Source organism: Hyperoodon ampullatus (genome assembly GCF_949752795.1).
Source record: "Hyperoodon ampullatus genome assembly, chromosome: 4".
Classification (NCBI taxonomy): Eukaryota; Metazoa; Chordata; class Mammalia; order Artiodactyla; family Ziphiidae; genus Hyperoodon; species Hyperoodon ampullatus.
In genome coordinates this window covers 123,621,254-123,644,987 of record NC_136917.1, presented here as the reverse complement: position 1 = coordinate 123,644,987, position 23,734 = coordinate 123,621,254, and the positions used below count along the sequence as shown (strand labels likewise).

The 23,734-nt window shown below is 40.6% G+C and overlaps 2 protein-coding genes across 2 annotated transcripts in view; one reads left to right on the top strand and one right to left on the bottom strand.

Annotated features, from left to right (window-relative positions):
* Positions 1-10,745, bottom strand: part of SGTB (small glutamine rich tetratricopeptide repeat co-chaperone beta) — a gene marked incomplete at both ends in the record, with an annotated part of 44,632 nt that extends 33,887 nt beyond the window's left edge. Inside the window, 2 exons of the mRNA XM_079703657.1 lie at positions 1,535-1,638; positions 10,646-10,745. Of these exons, the coding sequence (XP_079559783.1) occupies positions 1,535-1,638; positions 10,646-10,745 (204 nt within the window). The remainder of the gene's footprint in view (positions 1-1,534; positions 1,639-10,645) is intronic.
* A 1,637-nt stretch (positions 10,746-12,382) lies between these two features.
* Positions 12,383-23,734, top strand: part of NLN (neurolysin) — a gene marked incomplete at its 5' end in the record, with an annotated part of 94,186 nt that continues 82,834 nt past the window's right edge. Inside the window, one exon of the mRNA XM_079702896.1 lies at positions 12,383-12,423. Coding sequence (XP_079559022.1) covers positions 12,383-12,423 — 41 coding nt within the window. The remainder of the gene's footprint in view (positions 12,424-23,734) is intronic.

Sequence of the window (23,734 nt, the reverse complement as noted above, 5' to 3'; positions counted from 1 at the left end):
TAACACCATGTAGATATACTATGGAGCCAGGTTTTTTTATTGTTTTTGTTTTTTTTTGCGGTAGGCAGGCCTCTCACTGTTGTGGCCTCTCCCGTTGCGGAGCACAGGCTCAGCAGCCATGGCTCACAGGACCAGCCGCTCCGCAGCATGTGGGATCTTCCTGGACCAGGGCATGAACCTGTGTCCCCTGCATCGGCAGGCGGACTCTCAACCACTGCGCCACCAGGGAAGCCCTGGAGCCAGTTTTAAGAAACTATATTTTTAAAATAGTAAGCAACAAATTTTTACAATTAAGTACAATCAGAGAGAAATAGAAGAAGAAAAAAAAAGAGCTCTATTCAATCAATCTGAGCTTCCCGGGAGGAAAAAAAAAAGTATTGATCTCTTCAGTACTAGTCAATGATAACAGGAGCTAAAGAGTGAGCAAATCCAAGTGCCATCTCACGCACAAGCCTCTCGGGCATCTCAGAGTAAAGAAGGTGGACTTCTGCCATAGCCATGTCCAGCCTCTGAAACAGGGCTCCCTAAGGATGCCACAAGCTCAGACAATGAAAGAACCACAGAAACCAAAGAGAAGAAAAGGACCACAGAGACATTCCACTATCTCTTTGCATCTTGTCAGATAATTAGAATTCATCTGTTTGATGAATTAATGTATAACTGTATTATCCTTTTTCCAAGTATAAAAAGAGGGAGCAGTTTACTGCCAAATTACCATTTTCATTGCAACTCTAAGAACCTCTTCCCAACAAATTCTAGAAACAGTCTGTGCAGTATTCTCAGCCGTGTCCCTGCCAAGTTGAAGTATACCCTGCATGTTTCAGCTCCTCTCCTGAGTTCCTCATTCTGTACTGAAGCTTGAATACAGAGTTAGAATAATAAAAGAGGTTCACATGGCACCAAAATGTAATGAAAAACCACGTGGCCGGCCCCCCTGGGGCCCTAAACTCACTAGCCTTAAGATTTTTCAATCTTATAGTCCATATTTCCTGAAAAGGCCAGCAACCAGAGACCATGTAAACAGTCCTAGGGAGCAGAGATCAGAACTCTTGGATTTCAGTCTTGGTTTTGCACACTGACCCTGAACCTTTCCCTGTTTAAAGAGCCCCATCAATGGCCAAATTTGATAAAATCTGCTTCAAAATGATGATGCAATTCCTGATGATTCCTTTTCTATACGGTTTCTCCCTAAACATTAAGACTTTTAACTTGTATTTCATGTTTTTGGGAAATATCAATTCAGATGTCAGAAATCTAAAAACACCCGGATACTGTAAAGGACTTAAAAAGTCAACCATGATATATCATTAAGTATAAAAGAAGGTGAGAGGATGAGAAGAGTTACTAATATGAAAATCTAAAGCACATTAAAAGTTATATTTTAGGTCCCAAATCATCCATGTGGACCAACTATCTTATACCCAGGAAGAAGTTAGTTACTTAAAGCCTGGCCCCTCAAATATTAACAATCCAACCTAATACTGCAGTCATACTTAGAAAATGAGATACTAATGAGAAAACAAAGACAGCTTACCTTACAGAAGGAATTTGTGAACATTTCTGTCAAAGGCTGTGAAACTGCTAGATGTGTATCTTCTGCGCTGATTTTAAAAACTGTCTCCAAGCACTGAATTGCAACTTGAAATAAATTTTAATAGTAAAAAAAAATTAGCAACCTAAAAAAAGAAACAACCTTTTTTTCTGGTAGAAATCTGTACTCTGCAATCTGTGGTAATTCAGCATTTTGATCACAGAACATATGGAAAACTAAATGGTTCATCTGCATAAAGATTTCTGTTTATAGACCAGCTATTGAGGGAAGACAACTTAGTTTCTTATTCCTCACTTAAAGAAAAATGTTACCTAGAATATAATTTCTCAGTATATGTATTACATCATATTCTTCTTAAAGCAGGTCATTAACAACATATTCCCCATTACCAGTACCTTGAATAAAACTTTAAAAATTATCTTTTTTAACGTGAGAAACAGAACTCTCAACCTGATTAAAAATAGTAAGAGAAACAGTCTTTGGCACATAGGAAACACTAAATATTAATCCTGGTGTACTTACTTATGTTAAAATAGTTTGGCTTTTAAAAATTCATTCAGGCATGCAAATTTACCAAGCACCTACTATGTGAAAGGTGCTGTTATAAGGTGGTAGAGATACAACAGTTAACCTAACACAAAAATCACGATCCCCGTGATGAAGCTCACCCTTAATAGAAGGAGGCAGACAAACACAGTAAGTAAAGTACATGGCATGTTAAATGTTGACAGGTGCCTCATCTACATTGATGTATGACAAGATAACCAGTATGGCTAGGGTACAGACTGGGTGGAAAGACATGGTGGGCGATTATGCTAGAACAAAGTCTGTCGCTGGATGACAAGGCACCTTAAATAATATTTTTAAAGGACATGGATTTGATGCTATGGGCAAATGGAGAGCCATTAAAGATTTTAGTGAAGGAGAACAACATAACTGGATTTGTGTTTAGAACTAAAATACTAGTAAGTATAGTCTAGTAAGAATGCTGAGAATGAATTAGAGAGGGAAGCTGAGGAAGAAAATGGAAGCAAAAAACCAGGAACCCATTTATGGGTTCCTACATCAATGACCTAAACAAACAAGGAGCCTAAACTAGGGCAAAAACAGTGAAGAAAGCATATCCTGCCCTTTTTACAAGTCCTTACTGAGGGCATTGGAGGCAGATTCTTATCCTGAGAGTGCTCTCCTTTGAAAAAGAATTCTCTTCTGGCTCAACAAGATGGGGATGTAGCCAAAATGTCCAGTGTACTTCTAGGCAGTGTGGAATAGATTCACTTACATTTGTGTATGACTTTTTTTTTTTTTAATTCAGTTTGTTTAAACCAAAAACAAAAATTAAAAACAGGTCACTCATTCTCCCATTCCCCACTCCCTGTCTCTGGCAACCACCAGTCTGTTCTCTGTATCTATGAGCTTGGGTTTTTATTATTATTATTATTTATTTTTTAGATTCTACATATAAGAGAGATCATAGGGTATCTGTCTTACTCTGACTTACTATAGATCCAACTACATTTGTGTATGACTTTTAAAAGACACATTATGGTCCTGAGAAAATTACCTCTATCATAAAAGAAACACTATTACTGTCACTATACACAGACCAATTCTCCTTAGAAAAGGGACTGAATAACAAACTGAGTTACCAACTACCAAAAGTCAAAGTGTCTTTTAGAAAGAAACTAATGCACTGTTTACCCAACCCTCATTCTCTCCCTTTCTATCCTTGCTAAGTAGTTGTTCTTGTACTTCAGTTGTACTTGCACTAAACACACTGGGCCATAAGAAAAGAGGCTCTCATTGCCATGAAGACAATTAATTAAAAATAAATTATTATTAATAATAATACATGTATGTATATGTATATATTTCTTTTTGATTGGCATCTTTCTTTCCTTATCATATTGGTCATTTACTTTGCTGTGCCATGTAGCTAGCCAGTACATGTTTCTAGTATCGCACTTATCACACATACTACATTATATGCACTTAAAACATCGGTCTCCCATATTAGACTGTCTCCTTGACGATAAGGCCTACATTTTACTTATCTATTGACTTTAACACAGCCTGGCAAATAACAGATGCTCAATAAATTTAATCTATGTCTTTGTTTACAGTGGAAGTAACAGTTTAATTTCAGAGGAAATAGAAACAATAAAATCTGCAGAAGAGAGCACTTATTCCCCCCAAAACATTAATTCACAGCCTTGTGAAAGGTGGATAGAACCCAACTGAGGCCTTAACCAGAACCAGAGTATGGAACTTCACAGCTAAACACTGACAGGGGAAAAGTCCACATAAAAATATGAGGGATTTTTACACTCTAACTTGTTGAGGCCATCCAGTCCAGCTCCTTTACCTCTGCTGCCACTAACCTTAGAACACAGATCTGGCACATTCTAGACACAATCAAGTATTACTAAAGGAGGTGGCTGTTTGGGTTTTTTTTAAACACAATTGTTCATTTGTTTTAAAATCACTTTACTGAAGTATGACTGACATGTAAGAAGCGGCACATATTTAATGGACACAACTCAACAAGCTTGGGGATAAGTATACAACCGTGAAACCGTCACCACCATCAAGGCCACAGACATATACATACCCATCACTTCCCAACATTTCCTCTTGTCCCCTTTATTGGTGTGTGTGTGTGTGTGTGTGTGTGTGTGTGTGTGTTAAGAACACTTAACGTAAGATCTACCCTCTTACTAGATTTTAAGTATACAATCCAGTCAGCTATAAGCACTGTGCTGAACAGTAGGTCTCTAGAACTTATTTATTTTGCATAACTGAAACTCTGTACCCTTTGACCATTACCTCCCCATTTCCTCTTACCCCAGCCCTTGGCAACCACCATTCTGCTCTGTGCTTCTATGAGTTTGACTATTTTAGATTCCACATTACGTAAACACAATTGTTTTGATACATAAACTTGCTGCCAAAATGTTTAGTGTTCAACACTAACATATTTATAGAGATAAATGGTTTAGTGAAAAAACCCACCACAGCCTTGGAACTCAGGACTCTCATTATCATTATTAATCCAGAAAAAAAAAATCTAATAACCTGGGTGCAATAATTTATCTTACTTTTACCTCAAGATTTTCATTTATGAAACAGGGATTATTATATGTGATCCTCCTTTCAGAAGGTTATACTCAGGAATAAATCATAAAAATCTAAAGAAATTCTATATACAATTTTGCTTCACTTTAACACCAAAAAATAATAGTCTGTTTGGTACTGATAAGGAGAAGGACAAGCGAAGAATTCTCAATAACACCATATCCCATCTATATAGCACTTTATACTAAAGCTTCCATATGCTATATTACCTGCCATCACTAATTCTGATTGTCTTGACAAATCTATTAGATGGAGGGGGCAGAGATCTCCACCTAACAGACTTAGAAATTAAGATACAGACCAAATGAGTGAGATGCCCAGGATCACTTGATTCAATTCATCAATTCAATTGAACAAATATTTATTGAGCACCTATCATGTGTCTGGCACTTTTCTAGGAGCTTTGTATATAACAGTGAATAAAACAGAAGAGATTCCTGACTGTTTGGGGCTGCCATTGCAGTGGGGGATGGAGAGGCAGACCGTAAACAATAAACTATACAAAGTAGAACAGGCTGAAGAGGATGGGAGCGTGGGAAGCAGAGCAGGGACACAGGCTGCAGATTTAATGGCATGCTCAGGGAAGGACTCATTCAGAAAAGAGGACTTGAAGGAGATAGGGATATTACCGTTATCTGGGGGAAGAACATTCCAGGCAGAGAAAACAACTGGAGCAAAAGCCTTTAGGAAAGAGCATTTGGTGCATTTCATTTGGTGCATTCAGAGTGAGGAAGCTAATTTGACTAAAGTCAAATGAGAAAGAGGAGGAGTCTGTAAACAACACATCACAGAAGTCCAAATTATATAGATCCTTTAAACAATGACTGAGTAACATGAAGAGTCACCGCAAGATTTTGAGTGGAAAAATGATGGAATCTGACACAGTCTGTTTTAAAGGATCACTGGTGGCTGCGTTTAGAAAAGTCAATGAAGCAGCAATTATAGAAGCACAGAGACCAGTTAGAGGCCATCACAGTAAAATAAATACTTAGTTCTATCCAGGGGTAATATCAGTGGAAGTGGGAAAAAGTCAAGATATCCTTTGAAGTCACAGCCAACAAGATTTATTGAACAGTTAGATGCAGAGTCTAAGAGAAAGACAAGAGTCCAGAATGATAACAAAACTTTTGGCCAGAGCAACTGAAAAGATGGAGTTGTCATCAACTGAGTTAGGGAAGTTGTGGAATAGAACAGATTTTGGGTGGGAGGATCAGGAGTTCAGTTTTGGAAGTGTTCAACTTGAGATGCCTGTTAGACATATAAGTGGAGATAGCTAGTAGGCAGTTAGATATAGAAGTCTGGAGTTCAGAAGAAAGGTCTGACCTGAGGGTATACATTTGAGAGATATCAGCATATACATTTGAGAGATATGAGCATATAAAAAAGAATATTTAAGGCCAAGAAGCTGAACTGTATCATCAAAAAAGTGAGTGCAGATAATGAAGAGAAGAAGATCAAGCACTGGACCCTGGATATTCCAGGTGAGGGAAAACAAGAGGAACAAGCAAAGGAAACAGAGAAAGAGCAAACAATGAGATTAGAAGAAAACCAAGAGAGTATGAGGTATCCTGGAAGCCAAGTGAATAAAGTATATGGGGGGAGAGGGATGAGGGAACCATCATCAACTTTATCAGAGGCAGCTAATAAGTCAGATGAAGACTGAAAACTGACCATTGAACTACCTAACACAGAAATTGCTGATGACCTTGATGAGAACAGTATGAGTGGAGAGATGGAGGCAAAGGCCTATATGGAGTGCTTAAGAAAGAGTAGGAGATGGGACTTCCCTTGGTGGTCCAGTGGTTAAGAATCTGCTTTCTAATGCAGGGGATGTGGGTTTGATCCCTGGTTGGGGAACTAAGATGCCACATGCCGCAGGGCAACTAAGCCTACGCACCGCAACTACTGAGCCCATGTGCCACAACTACAGAGCCCACAAGCTCTGGAGCCCACATGCCACAACTAGAGAAAAGCCCGCGTGCCACAACAAAAGATCCCGCATGCTGCAACTAAGACACGACGCAGCCAAAAATAAATAAATAAATAAATATTAGGAAGGAAGGAAGGACAAGGAGAGGAATTGCAAAAAGCAAGTATGGACAATTCTTTCAAAGAGCTTTCCAGCAAAAGAGAGACAAAAAAAGCTGGCAATATTTCAGTGGGGGGAGGGGTAAGTAGTAGTATGGCAAGAGTAATTAATTGCTGTTTTTGAATTTTTAAGAAGGGAGAAAGTTTATATTCTGATGGAAATGATCTAGAAGAGATTGAAAATTTGCTCATGTAAGACAAGGAGGGTAAAATAACTAGAGTGAGAGCCTGGAGTAGGTGAGACAGGATGGAATCCAGTCTGCAAGTAGAGGGGTTTCAGTTAGAAAGGACAATGGATAGTTCATCTATGGTATCTTAGCCTGGGCTTCTATGACAGAATACCATTGACTGGGTGGCTGATAGTTCTGGAGACTGGGAAGTGTAAGATCAAGGTGCCAGCAGACTCAACATTTGGTGAGGACCTGCTTTCTGGTTCACAGACAGCACCTTCTTGCTGTGTCCTCACATGGTAGAAGGAGTGAGGGAGCTCTCTGGGGTCTCCTTCATAAGGGCACTAATCCAAGTCATGAGGACCCCACCTCTGAATACCATCACACTGGGCATTAGGTTTCAACATACGAATTTTGGGAGGACACAAATATTTAATCCATAGTATATGGTAATAGTTAGGCAGACAGGCAGAGTATGTGAGTATAGATGCTGGTAGGTGGGTAGATGGGGCAGAGAGAGTCTGTGGAAGTTGTTTTCTTATTACTTCAATTTTCTTGATGGAGTAAGAACCAAGGTCATCAACAAAAAGTGAGTACGGGGGAGGAGGTTTGGGGTTTTGAGAAGGCATGAGAAAGTGTTAAAGTGCTCATCTAGAGAGCAAAAATATGAATGAACTTGGAACAGAGGGCAGCATTAAAGGTCCACTTGAGGCTCATGATCATGAACTCAAAGTGGGACTAGTCAGTAAAGCTGGGTGTTTCATTCCATCTATACAAAGTCACATGGATATGGGCATGGAGTAGGTGGAGAGCTGGATTCAAACAAGGTTGGGTTTTACAAGAAAGGGAGCCATATACACCAGCGTGATTATAATAATCAACAATGGAATTCAAGCTGGGTAAGAAGAGAGGTGTGAAAAGGTAAGGGATCAGTAGCTTGGAGGTATTGGTAGGTCAAAGAATTGTTGGGGTAGAGATTCTATAGGGAGTGAGCTGGAAAGACAGGCAGCAGAAGTGAAATGTTTAAGATAGAGATTATGGAGGATAACAATAACAAGGTCTAGGGAAGAGTTTCTCAACCTCAGCAACTACTGACATTTTGGACTAGACAATTCTTTACTGTTCAGGACTGTCCTGAGCATTTGTAGTATCTTTAGCAGCATCCACGGCCTCTACCAACTAGATGTCAGTAATACCAGCCCCCCAGTCGTAACAACCAAAATACCTCCAGATAATAAAAAATTGCCCCAAATTGAGAACCACTGGTCTAGGGTATGACCAAGCAAGTGAAAGTGGTTGAGGTCACTGGAGTACAGAAGGTCAAGGAACCAAGTGGGAGAGAACTGGAAGAATCATGTATGAATGTATTACAATGGCCAAGAATTAAGACAGGAGTACTGCCAGAGAGACAGTGCGCAGGAGCCACGATAGTCAAAACATGAAGCAGATGTCAGCAGATGACAATAATTAGGAGTGAGTGACATAACCTGATGACAAGGCTCATCAGCTTCACTATAGTGGTAAAGCTGGTATGAGAACTTAGGCTCCTCTCCTAGGGCTTTTTTATTTTATTATTTATTTATTTATTTATTTACTTTTGGCTGTGTTGGATCCTCATTGCTGCATGCAGGCTTTCTCTAGTTGCAACGAGCGGGGACTAGTCTTCCTTGCGGTGCACAGGCTTCTCATTGCGGTAGCTTCTCTTGTTGCGGAGTACGGGCACTAGGGCATGCGGGCTTCAGTAGTTGTGGCACATGGGCTCAGTAGTTGTGGCGCGCAGGCTCTAGAGTGCAGGCTCAGTAGTTGTGGCACACAGGCTTAGCTGCTCCTCGGCATCTGGGATCTTCCTGGACCAGGGCTCGAACCTGTGTCCCCTGCACTGGCAGGCAGATTCTTAACCACTGCGCCACCAGGGAAGTCCTCCTAGGGCTTTTTTAAACGTCTAGAAGGTGGGCAGACATTTCCACATGATTTCATGTTCAATTAAATTAGACTCACAGAGTCAAAAATAGGGGTTGATCAAAAACAATTGGCACCACTTCTGACTGCCATATATAACACACAGCTGAAGGCACATAGTTTTGGCCAAATACCATCCTAAAAATAGGACACAACATCTTGGTTTTTAAAAAACTCTCAGTTTTCTTTCTGGCCCTTAAAAGTATTATACTGCCTTTGATGAGAAAAAAAACATCTTTTATTCAATGATTCCATTTATCTGTTTGCTACAGAGCACCATAAACAACATTTTCCTTAGATAACCAGTCGCCTTTATCTTCACATAGTCTAACAATTGAGGAGGACAAAAAGACCCTAATGGACTGATCGTAATCTCCAACTGTGTGTCACCAGCTCCTCTCACTGCCACCTGGAAAGATAATCTCACCAGATTGCAAGCAGATTTAGAGCAAATGCCCAATTTTCATCCCAACTTCCTAAAAGCATATTCACAAGGGAAGTACTTGTTGAAATTAATAGATGTGTCCCCTTTAGACGAGAAACAGCTCGAGATGGGCAATGCAAATTGTACTTTTATTAAATTCTCTCAAATGTACTGTCTCATTGCAATAATTAAATCTTTAGGCCACAAGGAAGCTGGGCTCATTGAACCTCCACAAGCCCAGCTACAGAATTCTATCTTGTTATGGCTAAAGTGAATTTAAATTTTCTAATGCATAAACATGAAGCAGAAAAGACGGTGTCAAGGAAACATGTGATGCCATCATCCAAGTTCTGCTCAACTTTACAGATTACTGAATCTAATATTTAAAGCTAACATAGACAAGGGTGAAATCCTCTTATTTCAAGTCCCCCAAGAGGAAGTTATCAGAGCTTAATAGTGATATAATTATTAGACTTGCATAGTGCTTTTATGATGACTAAGGTGTTTTCATATATTGACTCTAAACTGGATGCTTTCCTATTAGGAAGAGACAACAAGATCTTCAAAGTAAGAACCAGGATTTAAATCTCAGCTTTGTCACATATTAGCTGTGTTATATTACTTTATCTGCTTTCATTTACTTATCTGTTGAATGCGGATAATAACTAACTTAACAGTTACTGTGGAGAAAAATTTCCCTACAATATAAATAGCATAGTTCTGACACATAATAGTTGTTCAATAAATAAACAATAGTTGGGCGTCCCTGGTGGCGCAGTGGTTAAGAATCCACCTGCCAATGCAGGGGAAACAGGTTCGAACCCTGGTCCAGGAAGATCCCACATGCGACGGAGCAACTAAGCCCGTGTGCCACAACTGCTGAGCCTGTGCTCTGGAGCCCGCAAGCCACAATTACTGAGCCCACAAGCCACAACTACTGAAGCCTGCGTGCCCTAGTGCCCGTGCTCCACAACAAGAGAAGCCACCGCAATGAGAAGCCCGCACACAGCAACGAAGAGTAGCCCCCACTCGCCAAAAGCCCACGTGCAGCAACCAAGACCCAATGCAGCCAAAAATAAATAAAATAAAATAATTTTAAAAATAAATAAAAAACAATAGTCCTCTTGTTGTTCATTGTAAAAAACAAAACAAGCCTCAGAGAATGAAAACACCGTAACCTTATTGTAAGGTCTCTCTCCTTGAAAAATCTACAAAATGTTCTGATTTTGATACAACAGATCATAAAGTCAAGCTTATAGCTATTTTAATCTTTATTTATAATTATAACACAAATGAACATAGAGAACAGGTACCTACCTTCCAAACTTTCTTGCTCATCTGAAGTATAAGCATCCATCTGACTTTGTTCCCGTAAGAAACGAATAACTGCATAAACTAGGTGCTTGATGGATGACATTTTTAAAGTTTAAACACTTTTCCTTGATAAGAAAAAGGAAAACACTGAAATAAGTAATTTTAAAGAATCAGTGAAGATTATAAGTCACAAGGGTCATAAATTACATTAAAAGTAAAAAGCCTGTATTATCTTCACTCCTTTCTTTTTAAAGAGTCAAGAGAGCACAAAGTATAGATATGCTAATGTATGACATTTTCATTTACACCCAGTAATATTAGGTTATGTTAAAACTTGCAAAAGTAAAATCTTTCTCAAAACATGTACAACATAGCTTAGGATCTCACTGAATAGTTCACTGTATCTTAACAGTTTATATGGTACAGATCCAGAAAAGGACAGGGGTATAGATGCAGAGGCTTTAGTACTAAGTTGAGGGAGATTTCATACTGCTGACTCAGAAGCTGATCCACGCTGAGTATTTTCCTCTGTTTCATGAGATTTTTTTCAAATGTATGCACAATTTACACTCCACCTACTTTTGTAGGTGGAGACAGTTATGTGATGAAATATATTAGGGAAAGGTTGTTCAGCCATTGAGTGTCATTTTTAATAAAAAATGGCATTTCTATTTAATCAAGACATGTCAGAAAATCATTGCCTAAGTCGATGGATACTACAAACCGACCAATGCTCTCTGCAGTAGCTGTGCTCTCGTGGACAAACTGGAAGCTCTGGGTCATGTTCATTCACATGGAATACTATCGCATCCAAACAGTGGCGCAGGGCCATCATGCATTAATGGCTTATTTCCACTAAATCCAATCATCCATCTGCTCCCCAGGTTCCCTAATTCAAAGCCAGGGTGTGGTACCCACCACTAGGACGTTTATTATTTGTGTGCTTATTTTAAAAGCAAGCCCAGCCAATAGGCCACGGGGTTGCAAGTACTAAATAAGGCCCCAGGGCAGAAGGGTGAAAAAAGAATGGGGGGGGGAGGGGAGCGGGGGTGCGAGGGGAAATGGAGAAGGGCAACCTCCTCCGGGCTTCTCCCCCTTCCTCTCCACAGAGCATATTGACCTCCATCTCCCTCCCTTCGGTACCCAGGCCTCGCCTTGGCCCTGACGGGGTTTGCTGCGGGTGCGCGGTGCAGGCCCGGTCTGGGGCGGCGGGAGATGGACCCCTCCCATACAGAAGCCCCTTACCAGGGAAGAGGACGCGAGACGGTGGCAGCGGGCCCGAGGGCGTCGGTAAGTCGGTCCGCCGCCCCCTGATTCTCCGGGCTTGAGCCTGGCTTCGAAGCGCAGCACTGCGACCGGTGGCCCAAACTTCCCCGGCTCCCAGACCGCCGCCGCCCCTCAGCCCACCCGGCTGTGCGCTTCAACCCGGCTGAGGAGCCTCGCCAGAACCGCCCCCGGGGCGGTGCAAGACGCACAGGGCGGGACGTGGAGCGGGCGCGGGGCGGGGCGGGGCAGGGCGCAGACCGGGGCGGGGCCGGGGCCGGGGCCGGGGCCGGGGCGGGGCTGAAGTGGGCGCCGGCTTGGGGCTGCCGCACGTGGGAGGGTTCGGGCGGAGCTCGCAGCCGCCGCCGCTCTTGTGTCGTCTGCTAGGCCGCCGCGCGGCTTCCCGGCGTCCCGAATCCCTCACCCCCAAACCGGAGGACAGCGCGCCCTCAGCCGCCGTCGCCTTTCGGCGCTCCCATGATAGCTCAGTGCTTTTCGGCTGTGCGAAGCCTCCACAGGTACCTCCCGTGCGCGGGTTAACCTTGACCTTGGGCGGAGCGGGGTCTTCTGCCCCGTCACTGCCAGGCGCCTCCGCCCAGCCTTTCCAGACAGCACCCCTCCGACGCTCCTGGAACCCTCCCTCCCCACAGTCCGCATGGTCTACCCCGAGGGACACCTGGCGCGGGAACTTGGGGCCACCTTTTCTTCATCCGCTCCCTTGAGAGGGCGTCCATTCCCCTTTGTTTGGGACTGCCTCAGCTGCAAGCAGTGAGACTGGTCCCAGGCCCAGGCCAAAACGAATGCAGAAAGATGGTCGGGATAAGAAAATCATTTGACTTTCGTCCCCATCCAGAACTGCAGACCTGTCGTTAACAGTGCCAGCAGCTGTAGACTCGAATAACAATTCTCATTTACCCCTCATGCACCTCGTTAGCATACACATCGTTTAACAAACTCGCACAAGATGCAGCCGCTATGCTTTTGCTGCTTATTTCCGTCCATGCTTTCTAATTTCCTTTTTATTTACTTCCCATAAAATATTCGGCCTCTGGCCGGGGCTAATTGACTTGGCCCCAAATGGAGGAAATTATTGCTTGGACACGGTTTGGTGCAGCCCCAGCTGCTGTTTTGGACTGCTTCCTTAACGCCCTCGCCACACCCCTGTGCCATAGACCAGTAGCAAGATGGTGAGAGAATTAAATTCTTTGCACGGATGCGCTGGATGGAATGGTTTTCAGAAACAATGCCACTACTACCCGCATTCCCAAATCTAGCTTTGAACTGAAAATCTGAATGAAGAACCAACAGAAAAAGGGAAATATGTGTTTCTTGCTAGATCCTTATAAAACCACTTTAGAACCTAGCAATCAGCCTGTAAGCTTTTTAACAGTTTTCTGTTGTACGTTGCCACTCATCTGTGTGGAGCTTTAGGCTACTCAGTCCTTATAGTTTTGGCGCATCTGGGGACAGTAGTGATCATAAAGAGATAATGTGATGATTTTGACCATATTTCAGGCTGTTCTTTTAGTCTGCAGGCTGCAAGTGGTATAGCTCTCAAATGAAGCTATACCAACAAATGAAGAAATATATATCTCCTTATAACGCAGGTGTGAGAAGAGAGAATAAATTTCATATATGACAGTAGTTCTCAAACTTTTTGGTCTCAGGACCTCTTTACCACTCAAAAATTACTGAGGACCTAAGAACTTCCGTTTATGTGGGTTATATCTTTCCATATTTACCATATTAGAAATGAAACCAGGGAGATTTTTAAAGTATCTATTAGTTTATTTTTAAAACAGTAATAAATTCATTACATGCATAAACTTTTTAACAAAAAATAACTATTTTCCAAAACATCTCCAAAAAAATCAGTGAGAAGAGTGCTATTGTGGATTTTTTTCCTTTGGGTTTTTATTTTTAATTGTGGTAAAATATACATAAAATTTACCGATTTAATCATTTTTAAGTGCACAATTCAGTGGCAATAAGTACATTCACATTGTTATGTAATCATTACCACTATCCATCTCCAGAACTTTTTCATCATCCCAAACTGAAACTCCTCATTATCCCCTCTTCCAGTACCTGGTAACCACTATTCTTTCTGTCTCTTTGAATTCAGCTATTTTAGGTACTTCATACTAGGGGAATCTTACAATATCTGTTCTTCTGCGACTGGCTTATTTCACTTAGCATAATGTCTTTAAGCTTCATCTGTGTTGTAGCATGTGTCAGAATTTCCTTCTTTTTTAAGGCTGAGTAGTATTCTGTTGTATGGATATACCACATTTTATTTGTCCACTCATTCATCCATGGACTTTGGGTTGTTTCCACCTTTTGGCTACTTTGAGTAATGCTGCTGTGATCATTGGCATGCACATTTCTGTTTAAGTCTCTAATTTCAATTCTCTGGGATAGGTCCCTAAAAGGGGGATTACTGGATCACATGATAATTCTTTGTTTAATCTTTGAGGAACCACCTTACTCTTCTCCACAGCAGCTGTACCATTTTACACTCTATTGGCAAAGTACAAGAGTTCCAGTTTTTCCACATCTTCATCAACACTTGTTTTATTTATTTATTTATTTTTAAATAAGAACCATCCTAGGAGTGGCATTGTTTTGCGTTTTTACAAAACAAATGTGACTTAATAGGAGGTAGCTGGATTCTTACATCTGCTAACGTGTTTATTCTGTTGCACTGGTTTGTTTTGGTTTAAGAAGATGAAGAAAATCCCACCTGTCATATGTAGTTGGAAAAAGAAAAGTATTTTAATTTTAATAGACTTTTTAGATAATCATGGGTATTCTTTGATATCACATCAAAGTTTGACAAGGGGTAGTTTTTTTAAGAATGGTTGCAATGTGAAATATGAAACTATCAACGTACTTTTTCTTACTGTTACGTTAAAATCCATAGGTCTGTCTTACACTTGGAATGAGTCTCTTACCTATGCATGATTTTGTAATATCAAACACTATTCATTTGGCAAATAGTGGCTCACTGTGTTATATATAGCTTCCTAATGTTGACATATTTTACATTATCAAATAATCATATTCCTTAATATCATCATCCCATCATAAAAGGCTTCAAATACTAGAAAGCTGGCAAGCTCATGGTGGCAGATACAATTTTTCAAAATTCTAATTTTCATTTGAAAGCTGAAATTTTATCATCGGTAACAAATACTATCAGTTGTTTTCCTTGAAGTGACAGCCTTACTATGTTACATTTTTGAGAGGATTTCTGCGAAACACTTAAGTCTGAGTAACCATAGTTTGTCTGTCAGTCATTTTTTCAAGTATAAATGGTGTTCCATGAGAAAAGCAGCTATTTCAGTTCACAATTCAGTCAATTGCACAAGTGCTTTAATTTGCACAACCAAATCCTCTGGACAACCATTGTACTCAGGTATTCAGCCAGTGCACTTTATGCCTACTTTGCCACACATATATTTAATGGTTGAGATTTAATAAAATTAATAATTTTTACTATCTCATCAAGGACATTCTAAAGTGAAATTTACATTATTTTTAGCATGAAGTAGTGACAGTGAAGAATATAACCACTACTAGGACAGTTTGGTGCCATTGCCTGGATTTGTTCTAAGGGGCCAACAATTTTATCTACCATTGCTTTTCACCATCAGTGCAGACGTCAACCAAGTGAAAAAGGTAAATAAATGTCTTAGTATTTTTATGAAATACTTTCAACCTCACATACTCCTTGAAATGGTCTCAAGAACCACTCCCCATAGGATTGCAGACCACATTTTGAGAACCACCGGTATGTGTTATGCATATTCTTTGTTTATGCATGGAAGAAAATAAATGTAAAAAGCCGTACAATTATTACTTTTTCAGAAGCTAGCAATCTACCATAAATATATTAACTATTTTGTTACTTAAGGGCATATATTGCAGTTAATCAACATACTCTACAGTAGTAGTAGTCATCCACCCATGGTTCTTGTGAGTGACTTAATCGCAGAATCTCTGTTTCGTCGTCTGTATCTTCCTAAAGGAGTCAGTACTTGACCGACCACATGGAAGGCCCTCTATGTACTCCTGATTGTTTTCCTGTTTCCTTTGACACTTGGGAATTCATTTTAGTGTTATATGAGTAACTAGGTTTTTACTCAACTGCCTTATGATTTCTCTTGGGTTTTCCTGTTGTTATAGTTGCTATATACTCGTTTCCCAAAGCCAGCTTTGCAGCCAGGATCATTGATGAGGGTATTTAGCCAATTTCTTGGGAATAAGTAGACTGGGGATCTGAAGATTGAATTGTAGTTGCTGTTCAACTAACCTTGTGACCTTAATTAAAGCACCCAATTTCTCGGATTTCTCCTGAATTCCTTTTTTTTTTTTTTTTTTTGTGGTACGCGGGCCTCTCACTGTTGTGGCCTCTCCCGTTGCAGAGCACAGGCTCCGGATGCGCAGGCTCAGTGGCCATGGCTCACGGGCCTGGCCACTCCACGGCATGTGGGATCTTCCCGGACCAGGGCACGAACCCGTGTCCCCTGCATCGTCAGGCGGACTCTCAACCACTGCGCCATCAGGGAAGCCCCCGAATTCCTTATTTTGTAAAATGAAAATGACTAGATTAAATGACAAAGAAGATTTCTTTCAACTCTTATTGCCATAACGATTAAACCAGAAGAATTTCCCCTCCTAGAGGCTAGATTGCAGAGCATGTGAGCCAAGCAAAATCTGATGTACATTATGGAGTAAGGGATGGATGGCATGGTCAAAAAACTGAGAGAAGTGGGCTTCCTTGGTGGCGCAGTGGTTGAGAGTCCACCTGCCGATGCAGGGGACACGGGTTCGTGACCCGGTCTGGGAAGATCCCACATGCCATGGAGCGGCCGGGCCCGTGAGCCATGGCCAATGGGCCTGCGCGTCCGGAGCCTGTGCTCCGCAACGGGAGAGGCCCGCGTATCGCAAAAAAAAAAAAAAAAAAAAATGAGAGAAGTGATTTAACAGTACTTAGTCCAAATTATAGCTATAATAGCCCTAGTTTACCCTTTCAATTAAAAAAAAGCAACTTGGTTTGTGAAATTATGAGAGCAATGCATGTTCCTTGTAGAAAACTTAGAAAATATTGATAAGCAAAAGAAAATATACACAATCCACCCATCTAGAAGAACCAATTATTAATAGCTTCCAAAATCTTTCCCGTGTAGAGACACATTTTTTAACAAATATGAGATTATATAATACTTATTCTATTATAGTTTTTTTTTTTTTATTAGTTTCTGCTTTATAACAAAGTGAATCAGTCATACATATACATCTGTTCCCACATCCCTTACCTCATGCATCTCCCTCCCTCCCACCCTCCCCATCCCACCCCTCCAGGCGGTCACAAAGCACCGAGCTGATCTCCCTGTGCTCTGCGGCTGCTTCCCACTATCTATCTACCTTACGTTTGGTAGTGTATATATGTCCATGCCTCTCTTTCCCTTTGTCACAGCTTACCCTTCCCCTTCCCCATATCCTCAAGTCCATTCTCAAGTAGGTCTGTGTCTTTATTCCCGTTTTACCCCTAGGTTCTTCATGACATTTTTTTTTTTTTTTTAATTCCATATATATGTGTTAGCATACGGTATTTGTCTTTCTCTTTCTGACTTACTTCACTCTGTATGACAGACTCTAGGTCTATCCACCTCATTACAAATAGCTCAGTTTCGTTTCTTTTTATGGCTGAGTAATATTCCATTGTATATATGTGCCACATCTTCTTTATCCATTCATCCGATGATGGACACTTAGGTTGTTTCCAGCTCCGGGCTATTGTGAATAGAGCTGCAATGAACATTTTGGTACATGTCTCTTTTTGAATTATGGTTTTCTCAGGGTATATGCCTAGTAGTGGGATTGCTGGGTCATATGGTAGTTCTATTTTTAGTTTTTTAAGGAACCTCCATACTGTTCTCCATAGTGGCTGTACCAATTCACATTCCCACCAGCAGTGCAAGAGTGTTCCCTTTTCTCCACACCCTCTCCAGCATTTATTGTTTCTAGCTTTCTTGATGATGGCCATTCTGACTGGTGTGAGATGATATCTCATTGTAGTTTTGATTTGCATTTCTCTAATGATTAATGATGTTGAGCATTCTTTCATGTGTTTGTTGGCAGTCTGTATATCTTCTTTGGAGAAATGCCTATTTAAGTCTTCTGCCCATTTTTGGATTGGGTTGTTTGTTTTTTTGCTATTGAGCTGCATGAGCTGTTTATAAATTTTGGAGATTAATCCTTTGTCAGTTGCTTCATTTGCAAATATTTTCTCCCATTCTGAGGGTTGTCTTTTGGTCTTGTTTATGGTTTCCTTTGCTGTGCAAAAGCTTTAAAGTTTCATTAGGTCCCATTTGTTTATCTTTGTTTTTATTTCCATTTCTCTAGGAGGTGGGTCCAAAAGGATCTTGCTGTGATTTATGTCATAGAGTGTTCTACCTATGTTTTCCTCTAGGAGTTTGATAGTTTCTGGCCTTACATTTAGGTCTTTAATCCATTTTGAGCTTATTTTTGTGTATGGTGTTAGGGAATGATCTAATCTCATACTTTTACATGTCCCTGTCCAGTTTTCCCAGCACCACTTGTTGAAGAGGCTGTCCTTTCTCCACTGTACATTCCTGCCTCCTTTATCAAAGATAAGTTGGCCATATGTGCGTGGGTTTATCTCTGGGCTTTCTATCCTGATCCACTGATCTATCTTTCTGTTTTTATGCCAGTACCACACTGTCTTAATTACTGTAGCTTTGTAGTATAGTCTGAAGTCAGGCAGCCTGATTCCTCCAGCTCCGTTTTTCGTTCTCAAGATTGCTTTGGCTATTCGGGGTCTTTTGTTTTTCCAAACAAATTTTGAAATTTTTTGTTCTACTTCTGTGAAAAATGCCAGTGGTAGTTTGATAGGGATTGCATTGAATCTGTAGATTGCTTTGGGTAGTAGAGTCATTTTCACAATATTGATTCTTCCAATCCAGGAGCATGGTATATCTCTCCATCTATTTATATCATCTTTAATTTCTTTCATCAGTGTCTTATAATTTTCTGCATACAGGTCTTTTGTCTCCTTAGGTAGGTTTATTCCTAGATATTTTATTCTTTTTGTTGCAATGGTAAATGGGAGTGTTTTCTTTATTATAGTTTTTATGTAATACAAACATCATTCCATAATGTAAATACCTATAATGTAGTCCATTTGGGGATGTATGAGAATCCAATTAATCCCCACTTTTGGATATATCAACTATTTCCAACTTCATGCTATGAGTAACAGTGCTTAGATAAACATTCTAGCTATCAAGTTTTTTCCTAACTCCTTAATTATTTCCATAGTGTGAGTCCTTAGCAATGGAATTTGTACATCAAACGGTATGTGTATCTTTCAGGCTTTTGGTACTTACTACATATTCTCCTCCAAAATGTTTCTACCAAATTATGCTTGTACCAGCAGAATATGCGATGTTAGTTTCCTACACCTTTACCAACACTGAGCATTTTAATATTTTTTATCCTTACCAATTTGATAAGTGGAAACTTCTCTTATAATAAAAGTTGTCTGATGTGAGAACTTATTCATATGGGAAGTCTTAGACAAATTAAATTATAGTCATTCATAAATTTAGCAATATTTATATATCTGACTGTAATTAAATAAAATTGAAATTCTCCCCCCAAATCCAGTAGATATATGCCCCCAATTTTTAGAGCAATGTTGCTAGAAAAAGAAATATCAACTGATAAAGAAAAGGTTTTAAGTACAGTTATCAAAAGCTAGACTGAGATTGTTTATAAAAATGGATTTTTAAAAGTTGTAAAGGAGGATTTATTTTTAGTATTGTTGTTGTTTTGTCACCTCTTCCAATAACACAAAGCACAGAACTTCCATGAGGCACCTAGATTAAAATCTGAAGAACCAAGGAAATTGATGTTTACTGGGTACATATGTATATGCCAAGCTCTGCATTAGGAAGGTGTGTAGCCCAGTAGTCTAGACTAGTCTAGACAAGCTATAGTCATCTGGAGCCAGTTTGCCTAAATTTGTATTCTGGCTCTGCCACTGACTAGCACTGTGATCTCAGGCAAAGTTACTTAACTTCTGTGTGTCTGTTTCCTCATCCATAAATTGGGAATTGATTGGCCAATTTCTTCACTCACCACATATTTATTGAGCATCTATTATGTGCCAAACTGTATTCTAGTCTAGGGATACAGCAGCGAATAAAGCAGCCAAATCCCTGTGTCCGTACCTTCGGAGAAGAGACAGCTAAGGAAAAATAGAGTATGTTAAATGGGGAAATGTGCTAAGAGCAAAAGTAAAGCAGCAAAGGGGGTTACCCAGTATGTATTGGTGGGAAAAACATTATAGATTTGACAGGAAAGGGCTCCCTGAGAAGGTGATCCTGTGCCTCAGATAGACTGGGAGATGAGACAAGAGAGGGGAAAATTATACTCACCTGTACTACAAAACCTAGTTCTCCCTTCCGCTGTGAGTCTCCTTTACTACTCACACAGAGCACTTCACTTCTGACACTTCTGATCACCAAATGTGTTGGAGGTGTTTCACCACAACAAGCAATTCTCTGCAACACCAACTGGGTGTCCAGTAATTTAACTCATATCTGCCACTTTCTACCTGGAGATAGCATCAGATCCCACAGCTTGAGGACTCAGTCCCACAAGACTGCCCCCACCCAACTCAGATGCCAGTTGTAAGTCCCTCTTGTCACCTGAGGTTTACAGTCCATTGACTGTAAATCTGAGGTTCCTGCAGCCTTCTCCTTGAGTTTGATTAATTTGCTAGAGCAGTTCACAGAGCTCAGGGAAACACTTACATCTAAAAAAATTTTTTTAAATTAATTAATTAATTTAAATCTGGCTGCGTTGGGTCTTCGTTGCTGCGCGCGGGCTTTCTCTGGTTGCGGCAAGCGGGGGCTACTCTTCGTTGCAGTGCATGTGCTTCTCATTGTGGTGGCTCCTCGTTGTGGAGCACGGGCTCTAGGCGCGCAGGCTTCAGTAGTTGTGGAATGCGGGCTTCAGTAGTTGTGGTGCACGGGCTCAGTAGTTGTGGCTTGCGGGCTCTAGAGCGCAGGCTCAGTAGTTGTGGCACACGGGTTTAGTTGCTCCACAGCATGTGGGATCTTCCCGGACCAGGGCTCAAACCCGTGTCCCCTGCATTAGCAGGCAGATTCTCAACCACTGTGCCACCAGGGAAGTCCAACACTTACTTACATTTACCAGTTTATTAAAAGATATTATAAGGATACAGGTGAGCAGCCAGATGAAGAGATACATAGGGCAAGGCCTTGGAGGATCCTGAGTGCAGGAGCTTCTGTCCCCTTGGAGTTGGGGTGTGTCACCCTCCCAGTGTGGATGTGTTCACTGAACTGGAAGCTCTCTGAAGGGATTTTATGGCAGCTTCATCAGGTAGGCATGATCAATCATTAACTCCATTTTCAGTCCTTCTCCCTTCTCAAGAGAAGGGGGGGTAGGGCTGAAAATTCCAAGCTTTTAATCATGGCTTGGTCTTTCTCGTGACCAGCCCTCATCCAGGAGCCCACCCAGACTCACCTCATTAGAACAAAAGACAGTCCTATCACCCAGGAAACTACAAGGGTTTCAGGAGCCCTGTGTCAGGTACCAGGGTCAGAGACCAAATATTAGAACAAAAGATGCTCTTATCTCTTAGGAAATTACAAGGGTTTTAGGAGTGCTGTGCCAGGAACCAGGGGCAGAGAACAGTATGTATATATTTTCTGTTAACTCACATCACCTTTTTAAGATTGAGAGATAATAAATATAGAGCACTTAGAGCATTGCCTGGCTAAATCCATTACTATTGCCACAGTAACGCCGTATAACAAACTAAATCTCTGTTGGAGTACAATGATAAATGTTTATTTTTGCTGACAAATCTACATGTTTGTTGGGCAATTTTTTTGGTCTTGACTGGGCTCATTCTGCACCTCCAAGCAGCCATGGGTTGTATAGGAAGCTCTGTTGATCTTGGCTGAGCTCTCTTACGTGTTTGGGGATCTAGGATGGCCAAAGCTGCAGCCACTTGGCTCTCTTTCACATTATCTCTCATCGTGCAGGAGGCTAAGTGGTTTGCTGTCATGGCAGGCCAGGGTTCCATGAGTGTGGGATTGTATAAAGACCTCCTGAGGCCTAGGCTTAGAACTGGAACGCCGTCAGCTCTGCCACATTTTACTGGACTGGCTAAAGCAAGTCATAAGGCCAGCCCAGATTCAAGAAATGGGGAAGTAGACCATGTCTTTTGATGGGAGGGAACAGCAAACTCAAATTATAGGAAGACGTAGATACATAGAGGGGTGGAGGCCATTTTAGTGATTAGTCAGCCACATTGGCACATAAAAGCTCAATAAATATTAGCTATTATTTTTGCATTTGTGAGTTGCCTAGTTGTATTTTGGGGTTTTCAGATTGAGATTATTAATTTGTAAGAGCCCTTCATATATGTTGCCGATTTTTTTGTCTTTGAAATTTGGGGTTAGATTGTTACTGCTTTTTGCTTTTTTGCCCTACAGAAGTTTAAATTTTTACTGTAATAAGGCATATCAGTCTTTTTTCTTTTATGACTTCCGCCTTTGGTGTCATGCCTAGAAAGCCCTTTCCTACCCCAGGATTATAAATTTTTTAAATCACCTACATTTCTTCTAGTACTCTTATGTTTCATTTTTCAGTTAAACCCTTTCTCTATCATGAAGACTGACATTTTTTGAAAGATTTTTCCTTCTTATTAAGTGAAACAAAAAGGAAATCAACACAGAAACTGCAGTAAGTATAAGAGAAAGTCCAGCTTACAAAATATGGATTTCTGACTTACCATAGCTTATTTTGGAAGACCCTGTCCTTTTCCACCTACTCTGAGATTATCTATACCTCCTGCTTAGCGTTCAAAAGGGCACCCTCTTTATTTCTCAGCCACACTTAGCTGGTATCTTTGATACCTAACCTTACTTGCTATCAAGACCAAGAGAAAATTCTTTTTCTGCCTCACATCGTAGGCAGGGTTGTGGAGACTGAAACAGTCATAGCTCTCAGTTGACGCCTGCTTGCACAAAGCATGATATATATACTATAAGGCTACATTGTTAGATCTTATCATTCTAACACTGAAAATTATATATTTATACAGCTTTCACATCCTCATAGGAATTTTCTGCCAAGACACAACATAAAGAAACACAAATTATTTATGTAAACGAGAAGAAAATGAATGATAGTAGATTCCAACTACCAGTTGGACAGCTTTTTTGGAGGTCTCATATTCAGTCACTTTTTCATTTTACAAATATTTACTGAGCATCTGTTATGTTATTGTTTAATCTCAGCCACCTTATCCTAAACTATACAGCATTCCCTTCTAAATCCTCTCTTTTGCCATTGTCCTCCCTCTGTCTCAGTGAATGTCACCAGTTACCCAAGTCAAAAGCCTTGGAGCTGTTCCTGGCCTTCTTCTCTCTGTAACTTTTCCGTCAACTCCCAAGTCTTCAAATTCTTTCTCTTTTCTCTATTCGGGGTACCACCGCTATAATCCAAATCTTCATCATCAGTCTCAGCCTCAATTTTTGCTTCCTACTAATATACTTTCCTTATGAAAACAGAGATCTTTATGAAACGCAAATGTGATGTGTCACACTCCAGTTTAAAATTCTTCTTTTGATTGCCATGAATCTTAGGATAAAATCAAAACTCTTTTTATATGGTTTATAAAGCCCTATACAGTCTGACCATGACTTAGCTCTCCCGGCTTCTCTTACTCAATGTTTCATTCAGAGAATTCATATTCTCATC